General features: G+C 39.1%; 1 protein-coding gene across 4 annotated transcripts in view; it reads left to right on the top strand.

Moving 5' to 3' along the window:
- Nucleotides 1-18646: 18646 nt before the first annotated feature.
- Nucleotides 18647-23864, top strand: part of LOC122813969 (neurotrimin-like) — a 2345907-nt gene continuing 2340689 nt past the window's right edge. For 2 of the 4 annotated variants that reach the window (XM_044086525.1, XM_044086523.1), the window contains exon 1: nucleotides 18651-19752. In XM_044086525.1, coding sequence (XP_043942460.1) covers nucleotides 19583-19752 — 170 coding nt within the window. In that variant the 5' untranslated portion in view covers nucleotides 18651-19582. Of the gene's footprint in view, nucleotides 19753-23864 lie in introns of all 4 variants that reach the window. The other 2 variants (XR_006366750.1, XM_044086524.1) reach the window with 2 other exon arrangements.

Genomic DNA, 23864 nt, shown 5'->3' with positions numbered 1-23864 from the left:
AACCTAATGTTAAACCTAGCCAAAAATTCCTATTTGAAATTTCCCTCTAGCCTCAAGGGAGGACAAGACAGGATAGCGAGGGAGAGAATTTGTGGCTGTCCATCCAGTTATCTAAATTTACCTTTAAGGTGGCAAAGGTGATGCTATGCTTGAGATGTAGTCCAAGTTTGATCCAGCAATGAGGGATATGTTGGGATATGAAAATGTCACACTATTGTATCTTATTTATCTGCTGATAAAGGTTTGGTTCCTTTAGCTGAGTGCCAGTGGCACAACAGGTAGCCCACTTGCCTTTAGTGCAGAAGGCTGGGAGGTTTATTCTGCACAAGGAAATGGTTGCTCACATAGCAGTGTAGCATAAGGGGGTTCTGCACTCCTTAGCATGTCATCCTTCGGTTGCAACATTAAGCCAAGGCTCCATCTGCTTCAGTTGGTGGTAGCTGAGGTGGATGTACAAAATCCCACAACACCTATCAAAAAGGGTAGGAGTCCTTTATTTAGGGTGGGAGGTTGGTATAATGGTTAAGGTGTTTACCTTACAGACGCAAGGTGCAGGGTTTGATTCTCATGTGGATTAATTGACTAGGCTTAAAATGGCCCACAAGGGCAGATGGCCTAGTACTAATCAATGAACCTAATAGTTCTGCGAATGAGTAAGAGACCAATTAGGGTAAGATTTTTCACGGCACAAAAGCCTAAACATAAATTTCCAGTGAGGAGTCTGTAATTTACATAGTAACAAAAAGGGCTTCTAGGCTCTCCTAATAACTAAACTTTTTGAGGCCACTGATCTTTTTAGCTATGAATCTCTGAGGTCTCAAAACCTGTGTGATATGTTTAGATAAATCCTTACCAGAAGGTGCATAATATTCAATGATAGGTCTAATAAAATATAACTAAAGCACAATTAACACTGCTTTTGATCTAGTGGAGATGCCTTTGGAAATTAGATGGCCCAGATAAAAGGCTTTCCAAGCTACTATGGAGACATGATGGTCAAATGCTAAGAAATTATCATGAGTACCTTGTTCCCTTACAACAGTGTCTGATTGGAGTGTTGCATCTCCTATATATAGTAAGTGAAACCATTTTAGGGGGGCGCAGTGGTGCAACGGTTAACGTTGTCACCTCACAGCAAGAGGTTTTCTAGTTCGATTCTTGGCTGGGATGCCTTCTGTGCGGAGATTGCATGTTCTCCCTCCATTCGCGTGGGTTTCCCCTGGGTACTCTGGTTTCCTCCCATATTCTAAAGACATGCGTTTGGAGTATGTCTCCCCGGGCCTCCACTGTCTGTGGAACCTAGTCGGACTTTCCCAGTCAACAAATGTTAAATGAAAAAAAAAATGTATTTACCAAAATGAACTAGTCTACATTTTTGAACACTTAATTTGAGACCATTGTCCTTGCTCCAATTAAGCTAAGTCATTTTGGAGCAATTGTGAGTCAGCTGAAGATTGAATAGCTACACCCAATTTACAGTTATCTACAAACTTAGCTAACCATAGACCAGAAGTGCTGTCCTGAAGGTTTGAGAAATATATGCCAAATAGAAGAGGGCCCAGAACTGAGCCACTGGTAACCATTTTGCTTTCTGAAGTGGCACTTACTGCTCTAATCACATGGGTTTTCTCAGACAGCCAGTTAGCTATCCATTGCATGATGTAAAGGTTTATATTCAGATTTATAACTCTATCAGTAATGCATGCATGGGTCTAGATGTATAACCACTATCTTCTGCTTCAGTTACTTTTCAGCTAATTAATGAAGTTAAGGAGACAGGAATTCCCTTTAATAAAGCCAAATTGATGAGGGTCCAGGGTTAAGGGACTTTCATTGTCCAGATTATTGAAGTCTGAAATAATGTGCTCCATAGCTTTACATAAGAGGCTAGTGAGAATAATGGGTATATAGTTACCAGGGTCTGTGGTTGGGCCACCCTTGTGTCATTACGATAATTGTTTTCCAGACTTCAGGACTATAATGAGTGAAGAGGCTTGGATTAACAAGTTTAAGCAGGGATTCAGAAAGACCATATTAGACACTGATAACCAGCCAAACTACTATGTCGTCAGGTCCCATGGATGAAATATTATTAGTTTTTGAAATGGCTGAGTGAACTTGCTCCATAGTAATTAAAGGGATGGTTAGGACTGTGGAGCCTGTGAGATAGCTATTACTGTAGGTGAACTAAAATTTGCACTAAATTTGTTGGTTAGTATATTAGCTTTTTCATTTCATTTGACTACAGATTGTAATATTATTCTGGACTAGGTCTAAACACAGTTTGGTGTTAGTTCTTAACTTCCTGACATAGATAAAAAATGATTTGCAGCTATTTTTAGTTTTAGTGGTTATTTTAAGTTCATACTCAGCTTTGAGCTTCCTAATAGTTCCCTTATGCTTTGTTAGTTTGCCTAAATATGCTCTTAAGTTAGGTGTAGTGAAAACTTTTACAAGCCTTAAGTAGTTTCTTTCTCTTTTTATATAATTTATATATATGGGTATTCCACCACAGGGGTTGTTTTTAAAGGCCTCATTATATTTGTTGTAGATAGAGGCTGCCTTATCAATACAACTTTTTAAATGGGAGTAGAAGTCAAATATATCAGTAGCAGCTTTAACAATAGGATCCTCCTGGAAAAGATTGCAGCAGAATTTACTTACATTATCAAGTGACTGAAGAAAGTTTGGTTTTGAGAAGTAGCTAAATGAAGAGCTCTTTATAGGGGAAGCACCACCAGTTTAAAAGGGAAAGGTCACTACTTTATTTATAATACTACTGACTGAGTCAGACAGTATTCCTCTTTTCATTCAAACTATCATTTCTGTTTGTAAATGTGATGCATTGAACAAAGGAGTACATTTTTAATGATTTAAAAAAAAAATCATTAAAATGGTGATTTGCATTCAGACATAATGCAGGGAAGGCCATAGAATGAAAAGAAGCCCTGTATAGTGTTTTTAACCACTATTATAGCCTTTACTGCAATACTACAAGTTACATATTTATTATATATATTTGTTTTCCATGAAATTTCAAAAAAGAGCTTTTTTGTATAAACAAACCTACCAAATGCAAACATACACTCACACACAAATATATATATATATATATATATATATATATGTGTGTGTGTGTGTGTGTGTGTGTGTGTGTGTGTGTATATATATATATATATATATATATATATATATATATATATATATATATATATATATGCATTTTGTGGACACTTTGCAGTCTTAAAACCTTGACCAGAAGGGCAAGGATTAATACATTGTGAATAGAAAGTTCTAAAATACCTATCCATTCCATCTTTTAATACAAATGTTCATCTTTATGATCCCTACTGCAACGGTTGTTTGTCAGGGCTGGCAACTCGGCATGTAAACATCTACTGCCAATCATTAGTGGACCGGTGTTCCGCTGTGGCGACACCTAACCGGGAAAAGCTAAAAGACCCAACAACAACAACTGCAGTAGTCTAAGTTATATGGATTATATCCTGCTAAGGATAAAACAGCTGCCAGCTTCCAAAGTTTCACTGTACCACCCATGCACACAAACCATTAGTCACCTTAAACTGACCTAACTAAAATTCAGGTTTGGGCATTCAAGACTGTCAGAGATTTCCTGCTGCCAAAGATAGTGCTCCTTTGCATACTTTTGAAGATTAACAGTGACTGTTACATTGCTGGGTAGATAAGTGCCATTTAGGTAAATATACCTTCCACTTTACTTTTTACCTAAAAATATTTTTTCTGTAAAATTATAACTTTTGAGATAATAAAATGTGTTTTTTTTACTGCCATGTGACTTGTTTACACTTTTAAATAGGAATTTCACTATTTTATTTTTGTGGCAAAAAATGTTAAAATTACTTAAAACGGCTTTTTCTGTGGAGAAGCTGTTGTTATTTCAGTTTTTGGAACTAGGATAACTGTGTGTATGTGTGCGTGCATGTGTGTGTGTGTGTGTGTGTGTGTGTGTGTGTGTGTGTGCGCAAGTGTGTGCGAGTGTGTGTGTGTGTGTGTGTGTGTGTGTGTGTGTGTGTGTGTGTGTGTGTGTGTGTGTGTGTTTTCTCAGAAAGAGTTACTTCTTGTCGCTTAACATCTGTTATTGACTATTGCTGCTATGTTTTCCTGGGAATCAGCCAATGTTTTGGGGTTGAACATGAAACATGATGCTACTCAGTTATACCTTCTTCCAGTCACAAAAAAAAATTTGAAGCAGCCTTTGGCACTACAGCAGGCTGATTGTTTGTCTTAGCCACAACTGGTTAACTTTTCTATGACCAAAGTTGGCTCCTTGGACCACTCATCATTTCCCTTGGATCGCTATACTGTAGGCCCTATGCCACCATATACCAGGGGTTAGACATGTCCTCTGTAAGTGCTGATGTGTCCTTAGTGGGCAAGGGAGAGCTAGTCTTGTTGGTCCTGGTAGAAGGGACAAGTTAAGTGTCTCTACTTAGCCAGAATGCTAGGCCAGCCTTAGGGAGTTTTTTTTTCTGTGGGTCTGGGTCTGTTTTTTTAGAATTTCCTGTCAAAAAGAAACAACAACAAAAAATGAATAAATAAACAAACATATATCTTCCCTGTTTCAGTTACTCTGCACAGGAGTGGTATATTAGGCTTATCTCATGGTTTAGTGCAAGTGCTTGACTCATTTTTAAGACTGTTTCTGGTAAAAGAAACAGGGATTCCTCTTTCCCTGAAAAGATTGAAGACATTGAACCTGTGGGGAGTGTTAGGAAAAAGAGATGTAGGTTTGTTCCCCCTCCCAGATTTATGATTCAGATTCTGAGGAGAGTGTAGTATCTGACAGTCCCTAGGAAGGACTCACTTTCTCTTAAACTATTTCCAGAATGAATAATTTATTTTAGTTGGAAATAGTGATATTCCCTCAGAAATGATTATGATTTCTTACAACTGGAATTTCTAGAACCGTCACCTATTCCTCCCATTCCTTCTACCTTGGAGGATGTTTCGGTTGCAGCCTGTGTTTCTCCTAACAGTCAAATAACTGCCTCTAAAAAAGCAGATAGATTACATATACGTTCCTCCATCTTTTAAGTTTATATACACTGATATCAGATGTGACCCAGCAGCTATTACTTTAGTGAATCCAGCTGCTGCTGAAGATTTTATTAATACTAATCCTTCTCCTTCTGACATTTGACTTTCAATAAGTCTGGGAAGAAAGCAAAGGCTTCTGAAATTCTGCTTTTTAGAATTTTCAGTTGTCAGGCTCATATGCTGATTTTTTTTAACTAATTGTTTAAGCATGATTAATATATTAGTATCAATTTCTCTCTGTCAGGAGAAATCCGGTCTGTGTAATTTAGTTTTATTTATTTTCCAAGTCACTACTTATTGTTTGAAATGCATCTGTGACTCTGTGAGTGCAAGTAACAGAGCTGCTGTCACTAGAATTGTTTTGAGGAGACTTGCCTGTCTGCATTCTCAGAACCACCCAGACAATGTAAAAATGAGCTTTTGAATTCTCCCTTGGATAGAAAACTAGTTTTTGGACCTTCTATTTCAGAGGTAATCAAAAAGTGTGATTGGTAAGGAAAGTTGATTCAAGAAATCTCTCAATTTTTCAGCTCTCCTTCTCTATGTTTTCCATGGGATTCCTTGCCCCCTCGTCTAAGTTTAGTAAAAAATGAAATAAACAGCCACAGCAAAATACTGGTAAGGAAATGTATAAAATGCAGTGGCAAACAGGTTTCAAAAAGAAAACGGCAACCTCCCAGAACAAAGGACAATCCTGTATGTTAGAATGACTGTATGAGGGCCTTTTCTCCCACCCACCCAGGCAGTCCCTTAATCCTTCCAGAAAGTGTGAACCTCCATCATTTCTCCCTTCCACCCTGGCAGTCCCTTAAAACTTCCAGAAAGTGTGAACCTCAATTTCTGTTTTTGGCAACAGATTGTTTCAGATGTATGACTTCTGCATGTGATCCATCATCACTACAGATGGCAACTTGAGACAATGTAACAATTGCTTCATGTATACTGACAACCATTTGCTCCTAAAGCAAACTAACACCCTATGTGAGAGATGCAAATACACTGTGGAACTGGAGTCAATTCTTTCACGTAAAAACAAACCAGACATCAAACACGTTGTCAGCACACGTGTTACCGATCACACAAACCTCACCTCTTACACAAAATAAGGTCAGGACACAGAAACCCACATACATAGAGGAACTCACTGAAAGCCTACCAAAAGAAAAGAAACTTCCAAAACATACACCATCAACACTCACCACTAAGCAAAAAGAAGCCACTACACACATCAGTACACACACCCATGTCTCAACAAATAACCCCATAAGGCAAAACACATCAAATGTCTTGGTCATAGGTGACACCATAGTGAGACACACAGATGTCCCCCTCACCAGACTGGACAAGGAGATGGTCATGGTTTGCTGCCTATCAGGTGCCAGGATCTGACAAATCATGCATGCACTCAAGACACTCAAAAACAAGTATCATAATGACTCTGTCATAGTCCATATTGGAGTAAATGACTTGAGACGACATATTTGGACTATATGAAGAGAGACATGACAGACCTCTCTGATTATATGTCCCAGACAGGTATGTCCATAGTGCTAAGCAGTATCCTACCCTTACCCAGGATGATGCCACAATATAAACAAAAAATGATTGACTTCAATAATTGGCTCAGCTTCTGGTATCAGTCCAGGGAGATCCAGTATCTGTCATCCTGGGAGGATATGGTAGACAAACTTCGCTGCTTTGGTACAGATGGTCTGCACCTGACTCCCCTTGGCTTCTGGATGCTGCAAAGGTCCTTGCCTCCCTATAGTGCCTTTTTTAGTCAATGTCAAAACAACAAATTTTCCAATGTAGCAAAATCTAATTGAGAAAAACTCAAGGTCATGCTTCTTAATGCTAGGAGTTTAAACATGAAACTGCACTCCCTGGAAGCACTCAGCTTGGAGAATGCTGATGTCTGTGCAGTTACTGAGTCATGGTTCAAGGCCAGTGAGAGCACCCCAGCCATGCAAGGCTACAATGCCTTCCACACAGTCAGACCTCAAAATGAGTGTGAAGGAACCAAATGTGGAGCTGTATCCATCTTCATTAAAACCAAATACACTTTGAGAATGGTCAAACAGCATGACTCTGTCAAACTACAACATGTCCAATTAACTATTGGGAAAGTAACATACCACATCATTGCTAGCTATAGATCTCCCACCATTAACTGGGATAAGCACACCACCTACTTCGATTTACTGGAATCCCCCACCATACAGTTCAACACCCTAGTCATGGGAGATTTCAACTATCCTTCCATAGACTGGGGGACATACATGAGCAAAAACATGCTCACCCAGAAGTTCCTGAACTTTGATAACACATATGCACTGCAATAGATAGTCTGCACCCAGACTAGGGGCTCTAATATTCTGGACATAATATTCCCCAAAATGGGGGGGGGGGGTCACTGTACTTCCCCATGCATGATGCCTTCCCTCATTAGATCAGACCACATATCAGTCTTGTTTGAGGTAACTACTGGAACTGACACACTCACAGGAAAAAAAGCTAACCACAGCCCACTAATGAATGGTATAAAAAGCTTCATACCATCCACAATCGCAGATATCAATGATCATTATGCAGAAGTGTACGCAAATGCCTTGTAGAAACACTTAAGTGACTGCATAAACTCTGCTGTATCTGACCATATCAAAACCAGGTCTTCCCATAAACACAAACCACTATGGTGGACTTCAAGTATAAAGAGATTATATAACAAAAGGAAGAAAATGTTGTCCAATCACAAGAGGGATATCACTCTGCAGAGGAAGAGTTTACTGCTAAGCCTAAACAAGAAAATTAGAAATCTTGTAAAATCTTCTAATGTAAATTACGAAACTAAAATTGCATCTCTAACCAAAGATAATCATAAGGTGCTCTTTAACTATGTCCAAAGTCTAAAAGGGAATGCCCAGCTATGTGCTGAACTGGTTGTAGATGGGATCACTCATATTACATCAGAAGATATCTCCAGCATGCTAGCTGACAGATTCAGTGCAAACTTCACCCCCCACATTCCATCTACAATATCCGAAAGCATACCTGACACCAGCCCTCTACCTAGTATCTCTAGAAAACAATTCATTTCTGCAATCGCTCAGGCCAAAAACATGGCCTCAGTGGGACCAGATAATACCAGAGGTTGTTTACAAGACAATCTAAAACAAAACCTAGCAGATCCACTTAGTGTTCTCTTTAATCACAGCTTGAGAGCTGGCTATGTTCCTGCAGAATGAAGAACAGCAACAGTAATTCCCCTGCACAAAGGGGGGGCCATCAACTAACCATGGGGACTATAGTCCCTTAAGTCTAACCATCCTCATCTCCAAGGCCATGGAAAAAATTATCATGGACCTTATCAACAAGAACACAGGTGACCTCCATACACTGGACCTAACTCAATTTGTCATTGTTAAGGGTAGATCATGCTTATTAAACCTGGTAGACTTATTTAAAACTGTCACCAAGGCCATGGACAAAGGTAAGACAGTGCACACCACCTGTCTCGACCTTGCCAAAGCTTTGGAGACAATTCCCTGCTCTGGCATCATTGTGAAACTCTCCCAGATAGGGCTTAACCCTTACACTACTAGATGGATAGCTAAATGGCTCACTGACAGAACAAACTGTCAGAAGAGGTGACTCCACCATTAGACCCATCACCAGTGGAGTACCACAAGGTTCTGTGCTGGGCCATTTACTTTTTGGCATCTATTTCTCACAATTCCAAGCCAAAGTAGATGGCCTTTGGCACACCAAGTTTGCTGATGATTGCAAACTGAGAGCAATCATTAAATCCTTCAACGGAGAAGAAAAGCTTTCTATGTAGTCCATCTAATAAGCAAGGACAGAGCATGCAGGTCAAGGTATGCTATAACTTCACTGTACTTGACTCTCATCAGACCACTAATAGGGTATAATGCACCCTTTTGCATGTATCTCACCAGACACCTGCAGCAACTGGAGAGACCTCAGGTGTTTGCATCTATATCATATCATTGACAGCTTAGGTTGTTGAACCCTAAAACATTGACACCTAAGTGTCAAAAGTTACAATAGAGAACGGCCACATAATCGAATTATTTCCTCTGGAAAGAATTTGCGTGGCCATCCATAAACAAAATAAACAAACACACCCAAACATAGTGGGGGGCTTTACCCTCCACACCATCTGATGTGGAGGGCTGTGCTGCCCACCCCCCCAACTAAATATAATACCAAATCCAAGATCGTTCTACATTGTGGAAAGGACAAATCCCCGATAACGGCCACACAAATTCTTTACTGAGGAAAAAATTTGATTATGTGGCCATTTGCTGTTGTAAGCTTTCGATGCTTAGGTGTCAACATTTAAGATTCAACATCCTAAGCTGTCGATAATACAATAGGAATCTAGATGTTTTTACTAAGAAAATACAGGGACTCCAAATCATGACCTATGTGGAGAGGCTGAAAGCCCTGTCACTTTACTTTGTATCGTATAGTGTGCAAACAGTTGAATTGTTCCTGGCCTATAGAGCAATCTCCTATCCTTTCCTAATCGAAATGCTGCACATCTCCAAATCAAATGGTACAAGAGTTAGTCACTCTAGGGATCTCAACCTAGTGTGTGACATTAAAAGAAGATGCTGGAGAGACAGATATGTCTCCCAGAGACTGCCACTTCTCTGGAATAGACTTCCTATTCATGTAAAACAGAGTTCCTCACTAACTGTATTCAAATGTAACCTAGATAATTGAATAGGAGTCTGCAAATTCATCCCTGGGGTAGTAACCATGTCCCTCATGGACAGGGATAGCGGGTGTTGATCACAGACCCAGTCTGTTCAGAAAATCTTTATGCGAACTGCCCAAAAAGAACTCATGGGGATACTTGGGATTAACATGGTTAGGCTTGTAAAGGCTCTAGGGCTACTAGCCTAGTAACCTCCCAAGAACCTATGAACCAGTGCTAGGATCTCTCCCAGGGAATTCCTCCTCATCTGACAGACAAACCTCTCTTCCCTGTCTAACAACACATGCTGTCATAGGGGCTAATAGAAGCAATTCCTCCTCCTTTGTTAGTTGAAAGATCTTATTCAAGGCTGTTTCTGGTCCCAGTCTGTGATAGTATCACATTCAAAATGCTGTCACTTCACAATTTATTACAACTTTTTCCTTGCTTGAGTTTTGTAGTGATCATAGATATAAAAATATGCATATCATCACATTCATATTCACCCAGATTTCAGGTCTTTCTTATAGATTTGTGAGTCAGGATCGCATTATCAGTTCTATGCCTTACCCTGTGGGTTATCCACCGCACCAAGAGTGTTCACAAAATGCCTGTCTCCTGTGATAGTCCACTGCAGACTACAGGCTATCCATATTTTTCCTTATTTAAATGACTTGCTTATCTTTACAGTCTTTTTCAAAGTGTCAGGAATATCTCTCCTGGGTAAGGTATATTCAACACAGGCTGGGATTTCAAGAGAAGATTCATAAATATGTTCTGACTCCTTCTTACAGTATTGATTTTTGTGTTGTCTAATGGACATCTTAATACAAAGATCGTTTCTTCTTCAGGACCAAATACATCTGTATTTAGATCTGTTTCTTGGATTTTATATTCATGTATGTGTGTGTGTGTGTGTGTGTGTGTGTGTGTGCGTGTGTGTGTGTGTGTGTGTGTGTGTGTGTGTGTGTGTGTGTGTGTGTGTGAGTGTGTGTGTGTGTGTGTGTGTGTGTGTGTGTATATATATATATATATATATATATATATATATATATATATATTTATATATCTTTATATATATATATATATATATATATATATATATATATATATCACACTTGTAAATATTGCATATAGAAGTAAATTTTCCATTTTTTGTATAATGCCATGTCTTACTTTGTTTGCTGTATTGTATACTATGTTGCTTTGTACTCTCAGACTGAAATATGTTCATAGGGATCATTGATCCACCCTAGCCAACAAATTTAAATAAAAATAATAATGAACAAGAGAACAAAAGAAATAGTAGTACTTCTTCACAATTATACTTTGACTTAAAAAATGACACTGTGCAGGGTAACCAAAGAATAAGAATACATGCCAAGCAACGTATTTGCTCCATGGTCATTTAAAGTACTTATAGTCAGGTTAGCACATTGTCATGTAATGCGTTGTCATTTGGACACAGATAAGAAAAAAGGTTTGAGCTCAAGCTAGACTTTACCTGCCAGTGGTTATAAAGCAAATAAACTGTTACTGTGCACCCAATGGAAACTGTCAAATGACAGTCCCTAACCCAGGGTTTAGTAACCTTTCATACCAGTTGCCTATAATGAATGTCCCATTTGAGGGCATAGCAATGGAAATAGTAGACCTATGTGTAAATCAAGTAAAACTCACAGTGCATACTGATGATGATGTCCAGATATGTAACGTAGTTTCCACAAGCAATGCTGATATGAGAATAATTGTCAGTAGCAAAAGAATGGCTATTAGTGTTTTCTGCAGTGGAGATTTTCTCTAGAAATCCTTACTGACAAAGGTGTTTTTTCATGTCCAGAGCAACTGATGAACTCTGCAATTTCTTTAAAGTGAAGCAATTAAAAACATCAGTATAACATCATAAAGCAGATGAGCTAGTTGAACACTTTTAATAAACATTGAAATCCGGGATTATCTACTCAGGAAGTTATAGAATAGTATGGATAAATTGGGAAGAGCTGCTTCCATACCTTGTTTTTGCTGTAACAGTCCTCCATGCCTTGGCTGGAATTACTCCATCTAAAGAATTTTATGACAGACATCTTCAGGACTTGCTAGGTAAAGCAAATATAACATTGGGATGAGGAAAATGCTCCTTTTAAAGGTGTGATAACATAACACAGAATTTCAGAATAGGTAAGAACTATATCATGAATATTGTCAGCATAGTCAGACCCAAAACACCTTATAGCTTGGAACAGTTACATAACTGCAAAACACAAAGCATATTTTTGTATGGTTGTAGGGGCAAGTCCTTTGCACAACAGTCTAGGAGCCTCCATTCCCCAAACCTGTAGATACAAACACATTCCCACAGCTAGAAGCACAAACTGAGAAAAAAAAGAGAAAAAGTAATGCAATCTCACTTGTCCTGTCTTTCTATGACAGGACATGGATGATCTTTAAGGTTCTAGGTTCTAAGCCTCAATCAACTATCCAGCAGCAAACAGGGCTTCCATATATACATATATATGACCTTGTGTGTGTGTGTGTGTGTGTGTGTGTGTGTGTGTGTGTGTGTGTGTGTGTGTGTGTGTGATGTGTGTGAATGTGCATGTGTCCCATGTGTCCCTGTGATGGACTGCTGTCAGTTGTTTAATATTTTCCTCTCTTATGCCCTTTACTTGCCACAATAGGTAACTAGGCTCCAGAATTCCAAGTAAGAGTGGATGAAGAAATGGATTATTCAGTCTCACAGGTGCAACAAAATGGACTGAGAACAGAATTTCTTATCATAACATTATCATTTTTTCCTCTAACCATCAGTTTTGTCAGTGTTATACCCCCCCCCCTTTTTAAATGTCTTTATATGTTTCCTGTTGTTGAACATTTCACTGTCATGGTTGCCCATTATCATGACTATGTGTACTCCCTGTGTTCTAAAGCTTTACTTAATGGTTGTGCAGTTCTCAAGGCATGTTTGTTGAGGTACTAATAAAGTTACTTTATAAATAAAACTGAACTTATAGGCTTCTCAGCTTTCAGGAAAACATAAATTGCCTGTGGTTTTTTTTTTTTTTTTTTTGCTTATTTATACATTTACTGCACTTTTTTATTGCCTACAGCCTAATTTTATATTGTATTTACTGTGTACTAAACTGCACTGTTATGGTGCAACTGCCTACTACACTGTGCATGTAAAATTTTATTTTATTGCTGTTTTCTCTGTTTAGCAAGATTTCTGTTGTCTCCGCTGTTTAAGTATTTACTTGTATTTTTTCACTCTTTAAAAGCTATCTGTTCTGCCTGCTCTGGTTTTCATGCCAAGCAGTACTTAATTATCTGACCTGTTGACTGTTTAAATCATTCTTTAGAACCTCCTGGCTGATTTTATGCAGTTTTAAATATTTTTTTCAGTGTCTCACTGCTACTTTTCTGCTGAGTTAAACATTCTCTAGTGTTTCCTGCTGAAACTAGGGTGGCTAGTAGCTGCAGCACAGTCCAGATCCAGGCCTGCTGCTTCTAGAAATGTGTTTTTAGTGGTTTGTTTGTTCTGAGCACATTTCCTGGCCATTTTGGATTGGAAGGGACTGTATGCACTTTTGTGAGATAATTTTGATGACTGGGACCTGACTGTAAAGGGAGGCTGGTCTAGGGCTTAGAATAAGCATACACATGGGTCCTTTTGAATTTTGTTAGAGTTTTTTTTTCAAGTTTTAGCTTCTGGTATTTAAGCCCTATATCTGAGCAGGTTTGTGCTTGTTTGCACATCATGCAGCACTGCACAATACCACACAATTGTGTGCCAAAGCTGACAGTTAAATTCAACAACTTTTCCCTCAAAACCCAGGCAGAAATATCCATTCGCCAAGCTCCTCCTTGATTATTTCTGAAAAGCCACCCCTAGTGACAAGTCTTCAACCTAGAATTATGAGTTGGACTACCCTTGTTTCTCCTGCCATCCTTGTTGACTTGGGTCCCTTGAGGCAGCGTTGCAATTGCCTCATGTACACAGACACCCCTCTACTACTAACACAATCTAGTGCAGAGAGCGAGAGATGCATTTACAACAAGAATCTAGAATCCATGCTGTCTCTCTCTCTCAAAACAGTAACACAGTAAAGGTCGTCAACTCTCCCACAACTACATAGTCACATAGTGCCACTGCTCAAACGCATACCACTACTCACACACATAGTACGCATCAAACACTTAAATCCACATAAGTGGAGGTTCTCTCAAAAACTTACTGAAACACTAGAGACCTCCAATACACAAGTCTGCTACAGCTAACACAGTCTCTACAGCACCCCATCACACATGGCAACACCAGTGTCTCACCCAGCAAGGCTGTAAGGCATAACACACAAAAACTAAGTTTTCTTGTCATTGGAGAATCAATAGTGAGAAACAGAGATGTCCCACTCACCAGCCTGGGCAAGAAGAATGTCACAGTCAGCTGCCTGTTGGGTGCCAGGATTTGCCAAATCACGCCTACACTCAGGTCTCTAAGCAACGAGTACCAGTATGACTCTGTCATAGTTCATGTTGGTGTGAATGACCTGAGATGTAGCTAGTTGAACTATGAAGAGAGACATTGTCGAGCTCTCTGAGTATGTGGTTGAGCTCTCTGAGTGTGTGTCCCAGGCAGGTTTATCCCTAGCCTTGAGCAGCATACTACTCTCACCTAGAATGATGCCACAGTATAAACAGAAAATTATTGATTTCAATAACTGTCTTAGTTTTTGGTGTCATTCCAAGGGGATCCAGTTCCTGTCTGCCTGGGAAGCCATGGCTGACACACTTCGTTGCTTTGCCATAGACGATTTGTACCTGGCACACCTAGGCATTCAGCTGTTGGAAAAAAGGCTTTTGCCTTCCCCATAGTACCATTTTTAGGCAAGGTCTCGAAAACAACATTACTGATTTGAAATTATCCAATCAGAACAAAATAAGGGTCATGCTGCTAAACACTAGGAGCTTAAACCAAAAACTGCATTCCTTGGAAGCACTTCTATCACTAGAAGATGCAGATGTCTGAGCAGTCACAGAAACCTGGTTTAAGGCCTCAGAAAGTACCCTGGCCCTGCAAGACTGCAATGCCTTCCACACCTTTAGACCACAAAATTAACACATGAAAACCAAAGGAGACAGGGTTTCAGTCAATATTAGAGATAAATTTATCTTCCATCTAGTTACAGTGGACAACTGCATGGAGTTACTCCAGGTCCAGGTTATGGTGGGTAAGACCCCCATTCAAGTCCTAGCCAGTTATAGAGCTCCCTCCATGGGTCATGACACCCATGAAGCCTACTTAACCAAACTAAAGACAATCTAAATTTTACTGAACACACTGGTTATGGGGGATTTCAATTATCCCACCATCAACTGGGAATCCTATTCTAGCCCAAACTCACTAGCACAAATGTTCCTTGACTTTGTAAATTCCAGTGCCCTGGAGCAAATTGTCCATACCCCAATAAGAGGAACAAACATTCTAGATGTGGTCCTCACCAATATGTCAAACAGGTGCTCTGCTGCAACTGTTGGACCCTTATTAGTTAAAACTGACCACGAATCAGTCACTGTCGAACTAACAGTAAAACTCCCAAAGGGTTAAATCAAACTAAAATCTTCACTAAGACAAACTATACCCAACTAGATGAAGCTATAAATGCATTCCAAAACCCATCCCAAGTTGAGTGTGGTAACTATGCAAAAGCTTACACTAAAGCCCTGTACAATCACTTGCATAAGTGTATAAACTTGCCTGTACTGGATAGAATCAAATCCAGAGCCATAAATAAAATCAAGTTACCATGGTGGACTTCCAGCATCAAAAAACAGTACAATAAATGCAAAAACTTGCTGTCCAAGAAAAAAGACAAGGATCCAACAATTGAAAGCACCCTCCTCAGCCCTAACAGACAAATAAGAGAACTTGTCAAATCCTCCAAGAGCTCCTTTGAGAGAAACCTAGCAAGTACTGCCAAGGATAACCATAAGGCCTTTTACAGCTATATATGTAACCTAAAGGGTAGGACCCAAGCATGTGTAGAACTATTGGCCAGTGGTATCACACACACTGACCCCACAGAGATAGCAAACCTATTAGCAGATAGTTTGGGCAAAAATTTAATTCCTATCCCTTCCTAGCTTACAACAAACCCTCCCCAAAACTTGCCCCCACCTTACATATCTGAAGAGCAGATCCTCAAAGCCCAGTCCAAGGCAAAGAACATGGCCACTATGGGAGCAGGTGACATCCCAGGCTGTCTTCTAAACAGGCTAAAATATAAATTAGCATCATGATTAAGTACCCTTTTCAATCACAGCCTAACAACAAGCTTTGTTCCTGGGGAATGGAGAACAGCTTCAGTTATTCCCCTCCACAAAGGTGGCCTAGCAACAGACCTGGGTAATTACAGACCCATAAGCTTGACCAGCCTCATCTGTAAGACCATGGAACATATCATTATGGACCTTATAAATAAACACATAGGTGATGTCCAAATCCTGGATTCATGAAGGGCAGATCCTGCCTGTTAAATCTGGTGTATTTTTTTGAAAGTGTGACCAAGGCTATTGATGAGACCAAATCTGTGCATACAGAATACCTTGACTTGTAAAAGGCTTTTGACACAATCTCACATAAGACATTACCAGTAAACTTAGCAAACTGAATGTAAACCCTTTCTTTGTAAGATGGGTTGTCAACTTGCTCACAAACTAGACACATGCTATCAAAGTGGGTTACTCCACATCAACCAGCAGACCTGTTACCAGTGGGATGCCACAGGGGTCAGCGTAGGTCCCCCTACTGTTTGGTATATACTTCTCAGAAGTTCAGGTCAAAACTAAAGGGTTGTGGCTGACCAAGTTTGCAGATTGACTGCAAGCTAGGTGCAATCATCGAATCCCCAAATGATGTCAGTGTACTCCAGGATGGTTTCACACAGACCAACGGCTGGTGTATTAGTCATTGTCTCAAACTGAATGCATAGAAATGCATCATCGTTCCCTTCAGCACAATGTCCCTTCACTCTATCAAATCAACAACAATACTCTAAGTACCCATGAAATGGTAAGGGACCTGGGATCATAGGTTGACTGCTACCTTACCTTAGACCACCATGTGTCTACCGTTGTAAGGAAAGCTTTCCACGTAGCTCACTTGATTAGTAAAGCCCCTCACCTTGAGAGCAAATAAAGTTATAAGCCTCCTATACTGGGCATTTATCTAGCCCATAATTGAGTATAATACCCCATTCAGTATGTACCATACTAAGCACCTGCAGCAATTAGAGAGACTTCTAACAAAGAAGATCAGGGGCCTCCAGCTTGTGCCTTACATGGACCGACTGACATCCCTGTCACTATACTCCATATCATATAGACTTCTTAGGGGAAACGTATGCCTGGCCTACAGAGCAAGCCAAGACCCAAACCTAATGAACTTACTGCTTATCCATAAATCAAATGGGTATAGGGCTACCCATTCCAGGGACATAAATATGGCCTGTGACTTAAATAGGACATGCTGGAGGGACAAATTTATCTCCCAGTGATTGCCATGTCTTTGGAATAGGCTACCAATTCATGTGAAACAGAGCACCTCTATGACACTGTTCAAGAGGAACCTGGACGAGTGAATGTGTCACTGTAAATTCTTACTGGGGATAGCACCCACAACCCTGCTGGGCATGGTCAGTCATCACGTAATGCAGTCTTGGCTATTGACTAGTACTTCTACGGTATTACATTGGGTTGAAATGGCTAGGCTTAAAATGAACTCCTGGTCAGTAGCCTAGTGGTCTATGATCCTATGAATAAGGTAATCATCAATAGACTTTAGCAAATGTATAGCCGGATGGTGTGAACATGTATAAAGTGCTACAGAAGACTTTCTTCCGAAACCTATAAGATGTGGCAAACATAAATGGGGAGGACTAAGTGACTAATGCATGCAATAAGCCCAAATGTGTACCGATAGGAGGTGGATGGGTATTTTCCCAGTCCAGATTTAAAACTCTAATGACCTGTAGTATGATACAGGTAATACAAACAAACAAATACAGCTAACATTTGCAAATGCATTTAACTATGGTACATACTATATTCAGTTAACACATTTTCAACAAAGCATTGGTAACACGTTTGCAAAATGCACGATGTCACCATTTCAGATAAATGCTATAAATATACCTCTCAAGTTTGCCTCATTTTGGGTCTTAAAAAGTTAATGTTCCTCGCAGTTCCACATTGAAAGGGTTTGTCACACATTCAGTGTTAGGAATCTTTTAACGGATATCCATGGTAAATAGAAATTAATCATATTAATTAATTAAAAGATCGTTTTATATATAAAATCAGCATATTTTAACCATCCTATGACCTTCCTAGTTGAACTTGTTAGTGAGTCATTAGTATGTGTTCCACATTTTGCCTATTTGTTCTACAGTATGAGGGCTAGTGATCCTCATTCTGGAGGTGGAAGGTTGAGTGCTATGGCTATAAAACTGATATTAATTGGAAGTGAAAAAGATCAAGCATCATCATTCGGTTATGTACGGGTTAAATCTAGCACTGACATCTCTCCGAACATCACATTTCACGTCAGCTGAAAAAAGCAATCAACTAAACAACTTCATTATAAGTAAATAGCTAACGCATTTCTCTGCATATTCATTTTAAGTCAAATTTTCATACGTGACCTTCAAGGTCAGACCTTGAGAAGATGGTTCTTTAAAGCAGCTCTGACGCTTTAGTTCACCAAGGGTTAATCTTTAAGAAAATGACTGTACTGTTAGCCATTTAAGAATTATGTCCCGAGTTTACTGTGTGCTTGTTTTGTGCTGAAAGTTTTGGTCATTGATCGAGTGGCTGCCATGACAACATTCAAAGTGTGTGACTGTGTGTGTGTTGCTGTGTGCGCTTTCCGAAGTGTAAACACTCTTGATATTGGTTGGGAGGAAGAATTACAGATCTGGGATGCTGAAGAGGCAGAGCATGCATCCCTGCACTCCATCCCGGTGTGCTCTAATAAATATCTGGATTAAAAGAACAGAACCGTTTCTGTCTGGCTTGCATTTTGAACATGTGCAGTGCCTACAATTGTTTTTTGTTCAGTGTCCTATTTCGTCCCCAAACATTTTGGATGCAAGTTTATTTGTAAAACTGGTATCGGATTTCCTCATTCTTGGGAAGATATCAGGCAATTAATGCAATTTCATGCCGTTTATATTCACTGCAGCTGGGTTTTATAATTGAGTTTGCTACGGTTTTGCCTTCACTGTGTTACTGCTGCCTCGTTCAGAATTTCTCAGTCCACTCATGATCGTATGGAACTTGCTTATTTGATGCTGTTCGTTAATCACATCATACATACTCAAACTTCATCAGTCCGCTTGCATATCTACAGCTTCAGCCTGTAATTCTGCTTTCTGGAAAATATTATTAAACTGCGCTTAATAGAGGAAGGAGAAATATAGAGGCTGTAATGAGTTCTTGCCAGACAGCGTGACAATGAAAAAAAAATGCGCCTTTGTAACTTCTTGTTTTGAATTTGGAACAGGATTATACATGTGTTGAGCAATCTGGATGTGTGTTTCTATTTGCATGGGTTATTGTCCTGTATTATGCAGAGGAGCTGAGTCCTACGTGCTTCGGCCTTTGCACTCAGTGCTTGTCAGGTTTATTTTTTCAATGCTTTAAAATTACTTGCCAACTGTGGTTTTGAACTGTATTTGCTAACAAGGAGTTATTTGTGCTCGTGGGGCTTGGTGTTGCTTGCAGAATATGGGGCTCGGGACAGATTTGCCGCTGTCCTCGCGGCGCAGCGTTCTGGTTCTCGCTCTCAGACTACTCTTCCTTATGCCCGCAGGGGTGCCCGTGCGAAGCGGAGAGGCCGCCTTCAACAAGCTCACGGACAACGTGACCGCCAGACAAGGGGAGAATGCTATCCTCAGGTAAGGCATTCAGTTCACTTTATCTATATACGAAAATAGTCTTCATTCTAAATGCCAGTCTCTTGTGCAGAAGATAAAGTTTGTAGAAGTGGGACTACCAGATGCACCACTGGGGTCTTCAGTACCACGTAGTTGAACGCAAGAGCCATTCATTTGCGAGTTTGGTGCATGTGGATTATATTCATATGCAGTGATTCTTCAGTGGTCAGTAAAGTGAAGATAACTTGTAATTGATCCCAAATGGTTTGTCCGCTCAATGTGATGTTTTAAACCAGTGTATGTAGCCTACATGAATCTGTGTGCATTTGCTTTACCATGAAACTGATAAACGTTCTGTTAAATAATATGCGATTGCTCATTTTTCAGTGTGCGACTGCTGCAAATGAAAAGTAATTGTAACATTTTTACTGACTGAGGACGCTGTAGTAGCGCATTCTGCTGTATATATTCTGATGCATCCAACAGCCCGCTGTCACATCACTGTATAGGTTACCAGATAGGTCACACTCATTCATTATTTTCGGGAAGCAGGTGCGCAGATGTAGAGGTACTGTGCCTCGCAGGCAATAGGCATTAGTTCTTGTTGTTCCTGTTGCCTTAGGCTGAGGCACGTACCTGTAAAGGGGTGCTAAACAGGTCACATTCATTCATATAAATGTATAGCGCTGCCCTGCCTCGCAGGACATAGGTATTTGTTATTGCTACCTGTGATATGTTGAGAGTGCGGCACTTACGTTTCTGATATGAGTCACACAACGTTTTAATACAGGACTTTTTTCACAGCAAATTATCCTAAATTGTTATGCTACCATCTTAAGTTATATAGTGCTAAAGGACATCTGACAGCTAATGTTAATTTTGCATGTGTTTGTAAATTAGTCTCTCTGTTTTTGCAAGTGACAACATATTGTCATTTATGTATCATTTCAGAAAAAAAGTAAAACTTAGTTTAAAATGGTGTTGAAATAGTCTGTATAGTTGTCTCATGAAGTATCTTCAAAGTCGTGACCAGCATCAGGTTTGTCAATTCTCACTTAATGCCGCAGAGTTTTGTCACTGTGAACACCCTGTAAAGATCACCTTCAGTAACAACCTGACTCCCTAAGACTTGAAATGCATGCCATCACCAGTGTTACTGGACTTAATATCAATACAGGATTTTCCAGTAACAGTTAATGTGTGGAGCTCAAACAAATGAAGGTGATATTTTACTCACTGGTCTGAGGAGCCTGATGTAACTAATGTATCTTACTCATAACACTTGTGAGATAATTTCATGCATAATCAGTATCTTCTAAAACAAGTGATCATCTCTGACAACTGAACATCAACCTCATGGTAACCAGAATATGAAAAATGGCTAAGCCATTGGCCTTCATAATTTTGAAGAAAACCCTACAAGCTTCATATTTTATGAAATATCTTACATGCCATCAGCATCTAATAAAACAAGTTTACTTTTTACTTCAATGGTACAGCATCTATTGTGTTCAAGAAATTAGGGAAATAAAGTAGAAGAGATCTGAATACAGATTAAGTGGATACGATTTTTCCACCTTCTGCTTGAATGTTGACTGACTGTAGTGAAATAACTTTTTCATTGGGGGATGTCTAAACAGAGTGATGAATAAAGCTGGAAGTATGATGACACACTGTACAGATAAGACCCCGACTAATCAATAACTGCTGCAGTTTGTCTGCTTCTATTGTATTTACACATATATGTGAACAGAAGTCATTACTGTATAGTAGTAGCATGTAGCTTACCAGAGAGAGGCTTGATAGTTTAGAATATTTTGTTTTCCCCAGACACATATGTAGGTATTTTCACAGTTTCAAAAATGTGCCTCTTGCTGCTCTCCTCCCACACACAGATAGTTATAGTGAGAAAGAGATAGGAAGGCTTCTGTTTAAAATTCATAAATGTCTTTTATATGATGATTAATATGACTAGTAACCTAAAACAGTGCAGATGTCCACCTTTTATATTCGCAAACATTTCTGTAATTGTTCACTATCTGTTATCTTAACATAATGTTCCTATATCTGAATGACTGAACATGTAACATGAACACGTATAAAGTTGCAAGAGCTTTTTCTAACAGGGTTTTTTAAGAACTCTGTTATGAATGAATACTTATATGGTACTAAGCTCTTGTAGTTTACAAGTCTGGCGAGATTTAACTGTGCTTAGCAGTCCTAGAATGAATGATTTAGGACACTGAAATAATGGTTGCTACCAATAATAGAATCACTACATTCAGCAAAGCCAGATAGTTTCCAAAGACAGTTTCTGGATATACAGTGTGGAGGGCTTCTAATGCATAATGTGTTCAGACATGGTGCAGAACTGTAAGCAAATTTATTTTCTCTCTCTCTTAAAGGCATAAATCTGTGAGTGCAATTTTGTCAGCAGCTCCCACAGTGTGTCAGGTTTGTTGAGTATAAATGCAGCATTACAAACTGTTTAAATTACACTTAATGTAAGTCAATTGTGGAGGTTTATACTAAGTTGCAATACCTTTTAGAAAATTTGGTTTAGCACTCTGAAAACCTACACAAAACAAGTTTTAAAATTGGATCAGTGCTCCAAGTAAAGCTTTCAGTGCCCTATCCTTTGACTTTGCATACTTTAGTTAAATGCTACGAGTCATTATCTAATGCACTGTTTAAAGGACTGTTCCAACTAGAAAATTAATATATTCTCTGATGCTTGGCTTTTGTCCATTTAATAGGTAAGTCAGTTGAGTGCTCATATGAGGAAAGTATACTGTACTACAGAATTGCAATAAACATGTTTTTTTTACATTTTTGTAATCTGTTTTTAATTTGTCTCACCAGCAGATGGCAAAGATATCATTCTATGACATAGCAGACCCTGAGTTCTGTCATTTACTCTTTTATATACATGTTGTAAATCTCATCAAATTTGCAGCACACAAACATTTTAAACAGCAGAATGAACAGGAAAATAAAACAGTAGGTACACGTTTCAAGTTATAACCTGCTTATCTCCTTTTTTCTGCTTCATCTCAATAAGAACTGTAGCACATTTCTGATCCCCTGAATTTACCTTTTTATTATTTGGTAGCTTCAATTCATTATTTTAGCTGTTCGAGTTCAAAATAACATTATAGTCTCACTGGATGTATTGTTTTGTATGAACAAGCTGTTGCTCAAATTATGAGTATAACTTTTCTAGTAAACTGTGTTCTCATTTAAGAACATTTCAGCTTTCATTTTCATGGCATTATTAGAGTCTTATTATTGCTGGAATAAACACATTGATAACATTTATCACGCTGAATTGAAATCTGCGGTGTTGTGACTGACATAGTTAGTGAGTCCATTTTAATGGTTTGTTAGACTGTTACCAAATGTGAATTTGCTGATCATCGAAATAACTGATTGATTTGGTTACCTAGTGAACAACAGCTGTCTAACAAAATGGGAGAATGCTTGCCAAAATTACTGTGACAAAAAAAAAACAAAAATAATAAAATGAAAGTCCGTAAGTAACAAGAAGAGCAGTTTAACAGCGTTCATTCACAAAGGCCCAAGATGGGTGTTGACGCAATGTGATTTCTGCCTAGTGCTCAAATGCCTGCTATTAAACTGTTCTGTTTGGTACTTCCTGCCTTTTTTATTTAATTATTATTTATTTTTTTTTTGGTTAAACAGCTAAAATATTTAACTGCTAAGTTTATGGAATCCTGGTACTCGGCATACATATGTAAAACATGTTGTGACTTTCGGCTTTTCCCGGTTAGGGGTTGCCACAGCGGAACTCCGGTCCGCTAATGATTAGCAGTTGATTTTTACGTACCAAGTTGCCAGCCCTGACGCACAACCTTCAACGAATGTACGCCCATTCATGCATTCTCCATGCAGAAGACACTCTAACTGAGAGTCGAAATGGACAGCGTCTTACTGTGAGGCGACAATGCTACCGCAGCACCACCACCGCAGCTTCATGCATTTGTAAAAAAATACCTATGAAAATTCATTTTTTTGTGTGTTGTAAGCTATTTTTTAGTACACTGTCAGTATCTCATGCGTCTCCATACTCTAAGTAAAACTTCTGAATTTAACTTTATAGTTGTGCTGATTAT

The sequence above is a fragment of the Protopterus annectens genome, chromosome 10.part0, assembly GCF_019279795.1.
Source record: "Protopterus annectens isolate FY-2018-M chromosome 10.part0, PAN1.0, whole genome shotgun sequence".
NCBI lineage: Eukaryota > Metazoa > Chordata > Ceratodontiformes > Protopteridae > Protopterus > Protopterus annectens.
The sequence above is the reverse complement of the archived record's forward strand: the minus strand, read 5'-3'. Positions and strand labels throughout refer to the sequence as shown.